We start from the raw sequence: 14,367 nt of genomic DNA on the forward strand, positions 1-14,367 counted from the left end.
CAAGTACTTCTCACAGTCCTCTTACTTGCCAAGGTTACAGTCTTTTCCTTTCCTGGTAAACAACAAGTATTTGATGATGGATCCTTGCACAGCCATCTGAATGCTTCGGGCCCCTCCCTGAAATGAGGAGAATGAATGACGAGGTGAAGAACTCTTGGAAATTAATGTTATCTATTCTTCTCTGCAGGCTTTTCCCTCCTGGTATCCCCCAGAGCTTTGCGAAGGGACACCATGCTATATTTGTGCCACTCCTCCCAGCGGCCGTGGCTGGTGCTGTGGCTGGGCTGGATTCTGCAATGCCTAGCATCTTTGTGGAGACCTGTGGACTGGTGACTGGGGATGTATGGCTTCCTCCATCTTGCCTTCACCATGTCCCTGCTTCATAGTAGTTTTTTTTTGGGGCGGGGGAGGGGGTGCAGTCTTGCTCTGTCTCCCAGGCTGGAGTGCAGTGGCCTGCCCTCATCTCACTGCAACTTCTACCCCCTGGGTTCAAGCAATTCTCCTACCTTAGCCTCCCGAGTAGCTAGGATTACAGGTGTGCGCCACCATACCCAGCTAATTTTTGTATTTTTAGAGGAGACAGGGTTTCACCATGTTGGCCAGGCTGATCTTGAACTCCTGATTTCAGGTGATCCACCTGCCTCAGCCTCCCAAACAGCTGAGATTACAGGTGTGAGCCACTGCACCCAGCCCATATCAGATTTTTAGATTTGTTACAAAGTAATTTTAAATAGTCTATTATCATTTAAGGTTAAACTTTACATTATAAATATATTTCTACATATGATTATAATGAAAACATGCATTTACATGGATGTGGACAGGAAGGATATATGGATAAGGAACATGGGAATAAGGTTTTTTAAAAATTATAAACTGGCTATTACCTTTCCCACTTCCAGAGTGAAAGCTAGTTCGGAAGAAGGATCATGGAACCTGAAATAGGCCTTTTTCCAGTTATAGCTAAAGACATGGACTGTGTTTCCAAACAGGATCTGCCGCAGCTTCTGAAAAGAGGGGAAAGAAATGATTCAACAAAAGAGAATTCTTCCTAGACATATTCCTCATGGTGAAGTCAAGGAGGTGGGCCTCGTTCCCTTCTACATTCAGGTTTACATATTACTGTAGTCCCTGATTTTAATTGTCTGAACTCCTGAGCAGAAGATGTCTAGACAACGTTTGTCCCTCGTGTCTCTCCTTCCTTTGCCAGGCATCTACCTTGCAGTTCACCGTGGCTGCTCTGTGTCTACAGCTCTTGCCCCATACCCATGACTTGTAACCCCTTCCTCTCCCATCTTTGAGCTTTTGTCTCTCACTCCAGAAAAAAGGGTCAGGATCTCATGTTTCCAGCCTGGTACAGTAGCGATTTAAAGAAGCATTCTCTCTGTCCCAGGGTCTTTGAGGTTTTCCTATACTCTGCAGCACGTTGAGATTCAAGAGGATGTTTTACAGCTTCCCAGAAAAATGGGAACAAGACTTTTTATAAACCAAATGTATGAAAAAAAGGGAATCTATTCAAAATCAAAGACTGATTGATCATTTAGCATGTACTCGATCTTGTGTGGGATATAGTTATGTAAAAAGTCTAACACCCCACAGCTATGTACAAGACAGAACATGTGACTTTCCATAAGATAAGTAAAAAGTACTATGAGAAAACAGAGGGAGGAGAGAGAACTTCTGACTGAAGTACTCAGGAAGGCTTCATGGAAGAACTGGCATTTGAACGAGGCTGGTCAATGGCATCTAGCATTTACTGAGCATTTTCTATGAACCAGGCTCTGGGATAAGTGCTTCCCATTTATTCCCTTCATTTAATTTTATGCAGTAGGTGCTATTATCCAGCTTTTATCCAGATGAGGGAACCGAGACCCAAATAAGTTAGAGTATTTGCCTTTGTTCACCCAGTTAGTAGACACAGCTGGGTTTTTACCCATTCTCTTAACACCTGCCCTACTTTAATCATGTATGTATCATCCTTATGATTTCTATCATTTTTGTGTACCAACCATTATCTAATTAATACTTCAGGAGGCTGAAGAGAGGGCCCCAATCTGTTCTAGCTTGTAGGATTTCTGCTGAGAAATCTGCTGTTAATATGATAGGTTTTCCTTCATAGGTTACTTGGTGCTTTGGTCTCACAGCTCTTTTTTTTGTTTTGTTTTGTTTTGAGACAGAGTCTCGCTCTGCTGCCCAGGCTGGAGTACGCTGTCACGATCTTGGCTCACTGCAACCTCAGCCTCTGGGTTCAAGTGATTCTCCTGCCTCAGTCTCCTGAGTAGCTGGGATTATAGGTGTGTGCCACAACAGCTGGCTCATTTTTGTGTTTTTAGTAGAGACAGGGTTTCACCCTGTTGGCCAGCCTGTTCTTGAACTACTGACCTCAGGTGATCTGCCGGTCTTGGCCTCCCAAAGTGCTGGGATTACAGGCATGAGCCACCACACCTGGCCTTATCTCACAGCTCTTAAGATTCTTTCCTTCATCTTAACTTTAGATAACCTGATGACAGTGTTCCTAGGTGATGATTTTTTTGCAATGAATTTCCCAGGTGTTTGTGCTTCTTGTATTTGGATGTCTAGGTCTCTAGCAAAGCTGGGGAAGTTTTCCTCTATTATTCCCCCAAATATGTTTTCCAAACTTTTAGATTCCTCTTCTTTCTGATTATTCTTAGAATAATAGAAGAATGCTGATTATTCTTAGGCTTGGTCAGTTAACATAATCCCAGACTTCTTGGAGGCTTTGTTCATATTTTCGGATTCTTTTTTCTTTGTCTTTGTTGAATTGGGTTAATTTGAAGACCTTGTCTTCGAGCTCCGAATTTCTTTCTTCTACTTGTTCAATTCTGTTGCTGAGACTTTCCAGAGCATTTTGCATTTCTAGAAGTGTGTCCATTGTTTCTTGAAGTTTTGATTGTTTTTTATTTATGTTATCTATTTCCTTGAATATTTCTCCCTTCACTTCTTGTATCATTTTTTGGATTTCCTTACATTGGGCTTCACCTTTCCCTGGTGCCTCCCTGATTAGCTTAATAACCAACGTCCTGAATCCTTTTTCAGGTAAATCAGGGATTTATTCTCAGTTTGGGTCCATTGCTGGTGAGCTAGTGTAACTTTCTGCGGGGGAAGGGGGGCATTAAAAAACCTTGTTTTGCCATATTACCAGAGTTGGTTTTCTTGTTCTTTCTCATTTGGGTAGGCTCTGTCAGAAGGAAAGTCTAGGGCTGAAGGCTGTTGTTCAGATTCTTTTGTCCCACGGGGCATTCCCTTGATATAGTACTCTCCCCTTTTCCTATGGATGTGGCTTCCTGAGAGCTGTAGTGATTGTTATCTCTCTTCTGGATCTAGCCACGTAGCAAGCCTACCAGGCTCCTGGCCAGTACTGAGGGTTGCCTGCACAAAAGTCCTATGATGTGAACCGTCTGTGAGTGTCTCAGCCATGGATACCAGCACCCGTTCTGGTGGAGGTGGCAGGGGGGTGAAATCTATCTAATTAATACTTTTCACTAGCTTGGGACACATTTTGTAACTTGGAATCTATTTATTTAAGAAGGACACTTTATATAACTTCCTTCAATGGAAATCAAAATCATTTGCCACACATGATAAAAATATAATGAAAATAAAACAATGCTATAAATTACAGCTAGAAACTGCTGCCTGTGAAAGCTCTGACTGGGCCTTAAAAGGGAGGTAAGAAGTATTAAAGAGGTGTGAATGTGTACTGCCCTTTACTGTACTGTCCTTCTCTCTGACCTGTCAGAGTGGACAAGGGGATCACTTTCTTACTAGATAACTCAATGATATGTAACACGTTACTTAATGCCATATCCCTAGAAGCACCCCTTGTTCCAGCACAGACACACATCTCACACTCTGGAACATGCCACACACCAGCCTGTTACCTGTAACAGAGGGGAGACTAGACAGAGAGAAAGATCTACAAACATGCACACATCAGTACCTGGGGTGTCCCTGGATGAGGAGTAAATGTTCAATGTAACTGGAACTGTGTGTGTGTGTGTGTGTGTGTGTGTGTGTGTGTGTCTGTGTGTGTCTGTGTGTGTGTAGGCCAAGGGATAGGAAGAAGAGTAGAAGCTCAGATTGCAAAGTACCCTGAGCCTGATCCTGGATGACTTTGAATATCATATTCAGGCACTTGCAGCCAGTCAAAGAGTGTGGACAAACGGGGCATGGAGCTCAATGGGCCCAGAGCTGAGGTGCCTCTTCCCAGCTGTGCATGGAGCAGGCCCCGAGAGTAGGCTCTACTGGTTTCTAAAAAGGAAAGACGCGGGAGAAGCATGCATCTGTAATGTTCTTCCTATGTTGGCCCAGGGGCTGGTTTAAGGTTAGAATTTATTTCCCGGCCATCTCTACTTCCACCCTCAAAAGAAAAGGTTGTCTCTACCGAGAAAAGGGGGCAGCTGCACTTCAGGGTGAGCAAGGACCCACTTGAAGAAAAACTATGTGTTCTCTGTCTCAATGCAATAACACTTCAAGGAGAGGCAGCGAACAGGCACAGAGGCTGCTCTGAAAGACACAGACTTGGTGTGTGCTGTGGTCAAAGAGAGCCCTAGACCCAGAACATCCCCAGGACAGGCATTGAAAACTAATGGAAAATGTTTCCCTGACATTGAGATTGCACAGCACAGAAAGACTGCTCCCGACTCAAGGGCAAAGAAGCCCCAGTTCTTCTCCTTACCAACCATGTGAACTTGGACAAATTACTGAACCTCTCTAAGACTTAATTTACTTATCCAGAAATGGGGTAACCCCTGCTTGGTCCACATCCTGGCTATTACTGAAAGAGAAGCATGGCAAAGGGCTTTGGGAACCATAAGTGCTAAGTAAATGTAGGGTGTTATTACCTTTGTGAAAACACAGCCTGTCTACGCAGGAACATCTTGTGCTGTATGGAAGAAAGTCCCAACACAGATGGAAAAAGACCAGAGACTGGCAGCAATAAGAGAGGAAAAGCTGTGTATAAATGTGGAAGATTAAGACCGTTGAGACTAAGAAGGCTTAGAATTTAAATTCAATTTTAAAACTTCTGCAAGCCAAACCACACTCTTATTTCTGTTGCCAGTTCCCACCTCCAACTTAGAAGCTTCTCTCTCCAGCTGTCCCTCTGAGGAAGCCTAAAAACAGAGGGGCTGCAGGTCTCTCTGGCCAGGCCCCACTGGCCAGTGTGACAAAGATGACCCAACTTACTTGTGTAACATTTACTTTCCAATATCAGATATTATTTATAATGAGATTAACCTGACACATAATTACATGTGCTGTTGTGCTGTCTAGTAACTAGAAACTGATGGCAAATGGTCCTCATAAGTGGCTGCCATGATTATTATTAACATAATCAAGCATGGTTTATAGTTTTTCTCTTTGTGCTTTGCTAGTATTCTATATTTGTGAAGAATTCCTTTCTTTCCTGGCACTTTGTTCCATTTGATTGCTATGATGACAGTGATGGTGCTCATCATTTACACACACACATTTTATACACACATTCAAAGATAGAGGCCCTGAATCATTCTTTCCAACAGGTTTAATGTTCTTACCCTGACTGCCTTGTACTTTGTCCCGGGTTTAGAGCTTCCCTGTGACCACCTGCCCACCCCTAACTCGAGGTAGACTAATCCTCTTTAAAGCTCCTTCTCTAAATCTCTTCTTGCCTTATGAATTACTAGATCATCATGGAATCAGAGATTCCAAGATGTTCTAAGAAGACATTTCTATCCTAGACCAACTAACAGAGTAGTAGACTCTTGGTTCTATCATGTTTGCCATCAATTTCTTAGCATCTGGCATAGTGCCTGGTATGTAGTAGGCTCAAAATAGGTATTTGTTGAATTTTTAAAGTTCTAATTTGACTCTTTCATTTTACAGTGAAAGGACTAGAGGCCTAGGTCAGCTAAATGGCACATGTAAGGTCATGTATATAGTAAATGGCAGTGCCAGGACCCAAATGCAAGCCTTTCAACTTGTACCAGCCAGCGTCCCAGCAGGAAACAGATGGCATTCTCAAGTCAGATAATTAATTTGAGGAACATTTAAGACAGAGACTATTTATAAAGATGTGGGCTCGGTGTGGGGACACCACAATGGCTAATGCAGTGTCCCAGCAACAGTCGGAAGTCATTATGACCCCTAGACCTGAAGGAGCACACAAAGGAATGGTGACTTGAACCAGAAAGGAGAGAGTCCTGGGGAGAGGACTGCCATGAGAGGAGAGGGACTCAGCTAGCCACGAGCAACCTGACTTCACTTCCCTTCCCTCCCTTCAGTTTCCTTTCAGGGCTCCCCATTGCTCAAACTCAACAGGAAGCCAGAGGAGGGGGGCACCCTGCTGATGGAGGTCAGTCTTGCTACAGGTCAGCCTCTCTAGTGGGCAGAGGGTAGGTTGGAGAAGAGTGGACCATGCATCTGGAGGCGCACACAAAGGACACCCCTACTCTAGTCTGAGGTGCGCTAGAGGATTATCCAGAGGCACTGAATTCATTAACTCACACCTGTCGAGACCCATCTATGAGCTAGACCTTATGGGGGGACGCCCGGCTGTGCTTCCTTCCAAAAAGCACACCCTGCCTATTATCCCATTTCAGAGCTTCATTCATTTGAGTCTCTCCAGAATATTTTGGTCTCTTGGTATTACATTTTTACTATGATTCTTCTGGATGATATTGCAGCTACAGAAATGTGTTCAAGGCTGAGTCCAGAAAAGGGCCTGGGAGTGGGAGAAGGTGGGAAACTGCCACTGGAGAGAAGGAAGGTCATTAGGTGGGGCTGGTGGAATAGCCTAGAGGCGATGCTCACCTTTCCCACGACTTCACCTGAGCCAGCAGCCTTGGCCAGAGTTTGTTCCAACACATATGTTCAAAGATGTCAGGCTGGAGGAAGGAAGAAAGCTGTAGTATTGGAAAGGGGACAGCAAAAGGTGAGAAACAGGAGAGCTAAGGAAAGCAAAGGTGCGTAGGGTGCTTTACCCAACCTCCACTTTCAGAGAAGATTCCCAGCAAAGAGACAGTGTGTGCCAATGTCAGGAAATGCCATGCATCCGTAATCCAAACAGAGAAGAGAAAAGAATAGCAGAATGACAACAAAAGGATTTCTGGAGTGGTATTAGGATTCAATAGCTCTGACAATTTGCCAGGTGGCTGCACTGCTGAAACATCGATTAGAATTGGTCAAGCTTCCAAACTGCCTCCCTAGAACAAGCATATTTAGAATCCCAAGCTTGTCATCCTGAATTCCCAGGATGTGTTTAATTAATGCTACTGCTATTTAAAGGACTCATGATCATCTGGCCCATATAATGGGAATAAATCCAAATTTATTTTTTTTTAAAGAAAAATCAATTATCTCTATTTCTGGGACTTTCTTAACACCCTATCAACTTCATTTCTAAATCTTTTGTCTCCTAGCTTTTTCCAAAGGGAGAACATTACCTTGGCATAGTCATGGGGCGGTCCCCAGTTGCTTCATGTTTGTGTTTGTAGATAAGTGGGAATATTCAGACTCAGAGTTTCTCGCCTCCCCAGTACAGAGAAAGACTAGAAGATTTTGCAAACGTCTGTGAATGCTTTTTCTATTTTAAAAATTTGTGTGTGTGTTTAAAAAATAGTATATTCATGTGGTTCAAAATCCAGAGAGACAAAAAGGTATGTGGTGAAGACTCCCTGCCATCCACGTCTCCCTTGTACCCACTGTTGTGTTTTAGGAAGCCTTCTGGAATTACTTCTTTTACAGGCAAGTATCAATATAGAATCATAATTGTCTCTCATTTTCACATAAAAGGTAGCCTATTTTTCAGATACGTGTAAATTTTAAAATGACATTCTCTAAAGAAATTCATTGCAGAAGCCAAGAATACATTTTTATTAAAGTTTTTCATTAAAAACATTTCCTTGTCAAGTAAAATGCAGGTAGTTGCTCTAACTTCTGGTCTATACCACAGTGTAGGCAGCAGAATCACTGAGGGCTGGGGGCCCTGGCAAGGATTACATATTGTCTATCTTCGTTGCTTGAAAGGACAGCGATTAAGTATCTATATAAGATACAAGTTAAGGCTCCATCCAGAGGCTTGAAGGCCAGTGAGCTGAGTGCAGTGTTCCGGGAGCTCTGCATACCTGCCCATCTTCCTGTGGCTTCAGGCATTTGAGCAAAAAGAGGAAAGCAAGGTGGATTGAGGCAGATAGATTTTCTTTCTTTTCTTTTCTTTTCTTTTCTTTTTTTTTTTTTTGACAGAGTCTCACTCTGTTGCCCAGGCTGGAGTACAGTTGCGGGATCACGGCTAACTGCAACCTCTGCATCCTGGGTTCAAGCGATTCTCCTGCCTCAGCTTCCTGAGTAGCTGGGACTACAGGATGTGCCACCATGCCTGGCTAATTTTTGTAGTTTTAGTAGAGATGGGGTTTTGCCATCTTGGCCAGGCTGGTCTTGAACTCCTGGCCTCAAGCAATCCCCCTGCCTCAGCCTCCCAAAGTGCTGGGATTCCAGATGTGAGCCACCATGCCCGGCCAAGGCAGATAGATTTTCGACAACGAGAAAGAGCAAGTGAGGCCTCCCAGTGCATCTGTACTGCAAGTGTGATGGTGGAGAAAGTTATTTGGTGAAGCCTGGGAGGTTTTGTATGATAAAAATGAATCCAGGGGCTGTGTGGTCCCTGCATCTGATTGTGTCCTGTCTCGGGGAGCTTAAGGAAAGGTTATATCGAAGCTGGAAATACCGCAGTCAGGGTCACCAGCCTTCATTCTCAAAAAGCAGACGGAAACTCTGTGTTAGGCTTCATGTGGTTTCCCCGGAAGAAGTTTTAGTCCCCACTCATCCTCTCAGCTGGGATCTTGTGTGCAGTGCAAAAACTGTGCAACTTGATGTACATGGCAGGCCTGACTGCAGGGCCAGTGTTGCTGGTCTTTGCCCAGATGCCTAGGCTGGTCCTGGGTTGTTTCTACAAACATCCATGTGTGACAGCATGTCCTCAGGAAGAAGGTCCCTCTTCCAACTCTCATTCTTAAGGCCCTGAGTAGAGGTCCCTGCCTGAGCTTCTAGGATGTAATGTGGAGGTTTAGAAGATAGGGTGATGATGGGGAAATTGTCTTGAGAAGTCCCGAGTTTCATTATGATTTCAAGGGCTACACTGGAGGGCAATCCAATGGGAGGGGCATCTCAGCCTCTCTGGTACTTTTACCTTGGCTTGACCCTTGCCTCTGCTTCCCAAGTTTCCAATGGCATCTTTTTGACCATGACAGCTGGTCCTTTGGACATTTGCCAAGGCACTACCTCCAGCTTTGGCCTATTTGACCCAATGAGATGCCTTTAGTTTTGCCTCCTGGCTGGATCCCTGCCTCAGCCCCTTGCCCCCACCCTGGTGAAGTCTTGAATTGAGCAAATGGTCCCCGGGACCAATAGCTTACAGATCCTGGTGATTTGGATCCTGAAATGTCATGTTCTTTTCAAATCTGCATATTAATTTGTAGCCCCAGAAAACTGTTTCTTTCTTGAGATTAGCTACTTGCCCAGGACATGGCCTGACAAGTTTCCCCAGCTCTCTCCCTCCTGCATGCATACAGGTGGGGTACTTTCTTACACATCTACATTGTCTTACGCATTTGCAGTGCTCCACAGTCTGCCACTTAGAGAGTCTGTCCTATCCTACCTTCTATAGTGAGTTATTTGAATGTAACTCACTCCCTCAAATTTCACTGTCAAATTGAAGAAGTGAATAAAGAGAGACTCAGAGTTTGGGAGGAAAGGGCTGTACTACCACCAGTGTCCTTGAAGAATACCATAAATAAGTCATTTTAATTATATTCTCCTTTTACCAATAACAACCATCTGTAGTCTTATCTTCAATATACTCTCACATGACAGGAGATAAGGTTCCCCAGCCTTGTTGTTTTGGGAAGATTATGTTTCATTTCATGTTTAATTGACAAGCTATACTTACCGTGGCCATTGCTAGGGAGATAGGAAAGCCACCCAGTTTTGAAGAGATGATAGAGGGGTTGGGAATAGAACAAAGGCCACTTGATGGCAAATGTCCTTGTCCTTTGGGCTGAGATAGTCCTGTTCCATCTTCATTTTCATCAGCAGATGCATGGTTGCCTTCATGATTCTGTGCAAATACCACCCCCACAAAAGACAAAGCAAACAGAGCTGGTGATGACCTTGTTTTAAATTTTCTCTTTTTCTCTCTGAAATACCAGTGTTCAGAAAATGTTGTCTCACTTTTAAAGACGTCTGAAATTTGTGATAAATAGCAATAAAAGAGGCAGAAAAATCCCAGTGTCTGTGTCAAAGGGGTTTCTCATAAGGGTTTATGTGACTTGGAGAGGTTAAATGTAACTATGGAAACATAATTAATGCCATCAAGACCTTGACTTGAAATTATGTTTAGAGAAGAATGTAAATGTCACTGTCTCTTGTTTTGAGAAGACAACATTTTATAAACTTTGAACGAATCTTTCCAGTTTACACAAAGTGTTTCTCATTACATTGTTAACTGGCCAATAAATGAAGTCAGATTATCTCTTTTTAATTCTTTCAGATTCCTACTCCCCAACAAGTGAATATAATCGTTCTTTTTCCTTAAAAAAATCCACCATCTACCTTTAAAAAAATTTCTTTTCGCTTTTCTTGACTGATTCTCATGACATGTCACTGTAAGTTAGCATCAGCTCTTCTTCAAGTTTACTTAGCTTATATACTAATGTTGTGCAACAAATCTGTCCTATTGGTGGCTGAAACATGAGGGAAACCACCTTCTTAGTTTTTCTGTATTCTTAGAGGCAAAGATTCTTTCTTATCTCAGAAGCACAGCATTCAAATCACGGACTACTGATCAGCTAAGATGCATTTTGTAAATCAAATGGAAAATCTTTACATTTGTGCCAATGGGTTTTTCCCACCGTGTGTAAAGCATAACTTGACTTTTTTTTCTTTTAAAGATTGTTTTATCTTTTGAATGTTCTATCCCCCCAAATGATAGATATCTCCATTTAATACTTCCAAGACTAAAATAGAAGCATTATTGCTCTGATTCTAATTTAGACTGTGGTTAAGAGAGTTTTAGCATAAATAAGACTTTTGATCATAGGCTACTTGGGGCAAGAAGCTTTAGCATTATAGTTAAAATATTAATGATTCAATTGCTTGATCATATATACTAGTGCCATGAAAACCACCTTAATATTTTATGCTGTGTTTGCTCAGTGATTGAAGTAATACCTGAAATACAAAGTCCATTACCTTCTAACCTTTTCAGTTTACATGAGGTACAAACATCTTTCATCTTATATTGTATATCAGATTTTAAAATACCTTTTTAGCACCAGAATTCAGTCATCTTTCTCTTATTTTAAAATGGTAAAGGAAAATGATTTTTCACAAGCTGAATAAAGACGATAACTGTTTTCAAAACTGCTTTTCTTCAGGGACACAGAAGCACTTGGTTGTCAGAATCCAGTGTTATTTCACAAATGTGGGAACTTTCGATTTTAATATTACCTTTTTTCCTAAAATAATAACCATACGATGCTCTTAATGATAAAAACATAGCTCTTAGAAGTAGAAAGAGAAATCCATAAAAAAGCACAAGAAAAAAATCTTCGACAGGCTTTCTAGTTTTATGTTTTCACGCGTTAAATGCCAGTGCCTGAGTGACATTATGTGCAAAGAATAAATGCAGATTATGCTGTTAATGTGATTGTTTGAAGAAGCAACTAAAGGAGAACACACTGGCTTTGGGAAAAGTAATTACCTGAGGAATTGTATTATTGGTTCCCGACCTTTAAATGAAAGAGAAAACATCAAGTAAATTACTCACTCTCTTCAAACCTCACATCCACAAACCTCCCAAACCCCAACCTTGCTAGGGAAGTCTCTGTCCACGAATAGTTATGCCTGAAGCATTTTAAAGGTAAATCTATAAAGGAAACTTCTCATGTTGCAAGCTTATAAGTTGATTACTTAAACATGGAAAATTCCTTTGTTTCTAAAGAAATGAGAGAATGAGAACACCTTACCTGTGATAACTAAAGATTTCCCTCCATTTGTCAAGGAATGAAATTTTCCTTGAGATCTCCTCTAAATCCAGCTGTTCGGAGCTTTGTTCCTGGCCCAAGACCTCCATATCCATTTGGAAAGTGGGAGGAACTGAAAACGGGAAGTTCTTATGATGGGAGAGAGAGGTCGGGCTGTGGAGAAGCAAGTGAGGTGGCTGAAACAGATGGCTAGAGGAAGTGTGCCACCCCTACTTTGACCAGCAAAGAGATCACTCCACACAATTGCTGCTCTGAGCGCACTGTAAGCCCCTGCTATCAGATAATGATTAAACTTTCATTAGAGGTAAAATAGTCTGTGTATTTTTGTTCACTATATAGGGACCATGAATGTTTAATTTAAGACATAGATTTATAAACAAAGGGATTGCAATTATCTGTATCAAAGCAATTGGGATAATTTAATTGGTGAGAGAAACTATGCTGGTGGTGGAATGTGATAGTTTTTTATGCTGTAATGCCTTCTTGGAAGTGTTTGTGGAGCAGAAATACATAGCCAAAAGTGAGTAAAAACCATCCTGCTGACATCAGAAAACTTTATCAACTACCGTTGGATAATATATAGGCCAAAAAAGACACTGGCCAACTGGCATTTGCTGTAGAATTTAGTACACAGAAATCTTGCACAGTTGAAGAAGTGGTCTGATTTGTTTCAGGGAGAAATCCAAAAGTTATATCATTATATCTCTTCTTGTTGGCTTAGTGAATTATAGCTGCAGTCACTGGTATAATAAAGAATATTGATGGTTTTGATGATTAATTTTATGTGTCAACTTGGCTAGGCTGAGTTGCCTACATGGTACTCATGTAAACACCAATCTAGATGTTGCTATGAAGGTCTTTTTTAAAAGATATGATTAACATTTATATCCGTTGACTTTGAATAAAGCCAATTACCCTTTGCAATGTGGATGGACCTTATCTTATCAGTTGAAGGCCTTAAAATGGTCCCCCAAGGAAGAAGGAATGCTTCAGACAGGCTTTGGACTCAAGACTGAAACATCAGCTCTTCCCTGGGACTGCAGACTGCTGGTCTGCCCTGCAATTTAAATTTTTTGACTTGCCAGCCCTCAGAACTGCATGACTGCCCTCACAATTGTCTATATGTATGTGTGTGTCTCTATATTGCCTATTGGCTCCATGTCTCTGGAGAACCCTAATATAATGTTGTTTATCAAAAACAATACTGGTTACCAGTAAAAGTTTTCTCTTGCTCCTTCTGACTTGGTTGAATATAAATCTTGAACCTCTTCAATAGAAGGTCATTTTCTCTATAAACATTTCTAATCATGAGTTATATAAAATCCTGGGAATGCTAAGAGGTCAAGACAAAGAGGCTATCTGGATTTATTGTGACTAGAGTGGTCAGGGTTGAGGGGACTGGTTATTTATAATGTTGCAAAGACCTTGAAACGTAGCAAGGCACTAAAGAAACCAGAGGTGGGTTTAGGTGTCCACAGTCTTGCTTAGGAGTGCTCCACCACCAGTTTCTTCTACTAATTTTTGGTGGTGGTTTAACTACCTGATTTCCACAGGTCTCAGAAATGTCCATCAGATTTACTATTTTTATTATAAACATAAGAGGCTGAAATAAATCATTTTTTATTTCCCTTCACTAACCATAAAACCTTTTTTTTTTTTTAAAAAAAAGACACTTCACTACTGTTTTCCTGTTTATAGTTTTATAATTTTAATAGTGGCATCAGTATTAATATTTATTGGACACCCACAGTGTAGAAAAAAATAAGAAATTACATAATTCTTGTTCTCAAATAATATGATGAGAAATGTTCTGGAATTTCCTATTTAAAAAATCATGTTAAAAAATAAATTCTGGATCTGCCATTTAAATTATTTAACAACCCAAAACCAGAAGAGGGGAGCAGCTAAGGAAACTATTTTTTAAAGACTCATTATTAAATCTGTGTATTTTTGGCTACATCTGTGTCCTAATTTACAGAGAATTCTGTAAAGGTAGAAGCATAAATCCCAATGATTAGATAACTTACCAATAAACCATCCTGTTGAGTTCAATAAATGTATTTTGACTCTTCCCTACACACCAGGGGCTTGGAGGTTCCAAGGTGAACCAGATGTGGTTCCTGCTCTTCCTAGTGCAAGAAATAGACACGCAGCGAGGAAAATGCAGTGGAACAGCGGGAGCACAGGGGATGGGCAAGACAGCAGGGTGGTTAAGAGCATGGGCTCTGGGCCCAAACTGCTTAGTTTTGAATCACGGTTTCACCTCTTACTTGCTATATCACCTTAGACAGTTTATGTAATCTCTCTATGCCTCAGTTTATTCATC

The 14,367-nt window shown here is 41.6% G+C and overlaps 1 protein-coding gene across 1 annotated transcript in view; it reads right to left on the reverse strand.

The window, feature by feature from the left end:
• Window positions 1-12,136, reverse strand: part of MINDY4B (MINDY family member 4B) — a 34,387-nt gene extending 22,251 nt beyond the window's left edge. The window contains exons 1-5 of the mRNA XM_024928221.3: window positions 12,024-12,136; window positions 11,759-11,786; window positions 9,947-10,114; window positions 888-1,007; window positions 26-117 (exon numbers count right to left, since the gene is read on the reverse strand). Coding sequence (XP_024783989.3) covers window positions 26-117; window positions 888-1,007; window positions 9,947-10,114; window positions 11,759-11,786; window positions 12,024-12,136 — 521 coding nt within the window. The remainder of the gene's footprint in view (window positions 1-25; window positions 118-887; window positions 1,008-9,946; window positions 10,115-11,758; window positions 11,787-12,023) is intronic.
• Window positions 12,137-14,367: the final 2,231 nt, after the last annotated feature.

This window comes from Pan paniscus, chromosome 2, assembly GCF_029289425.2.
Source record: "Pan paniscus chromosome 2, NHGRI_mPanPan1-v2.0_pri, whole genome shotgun sequence".
Lineage (NCBI taxonomy): Eukaryota > Metazoa > Chordata > Mammalia > Primates > Hominidae > Pan > Pan paniscus.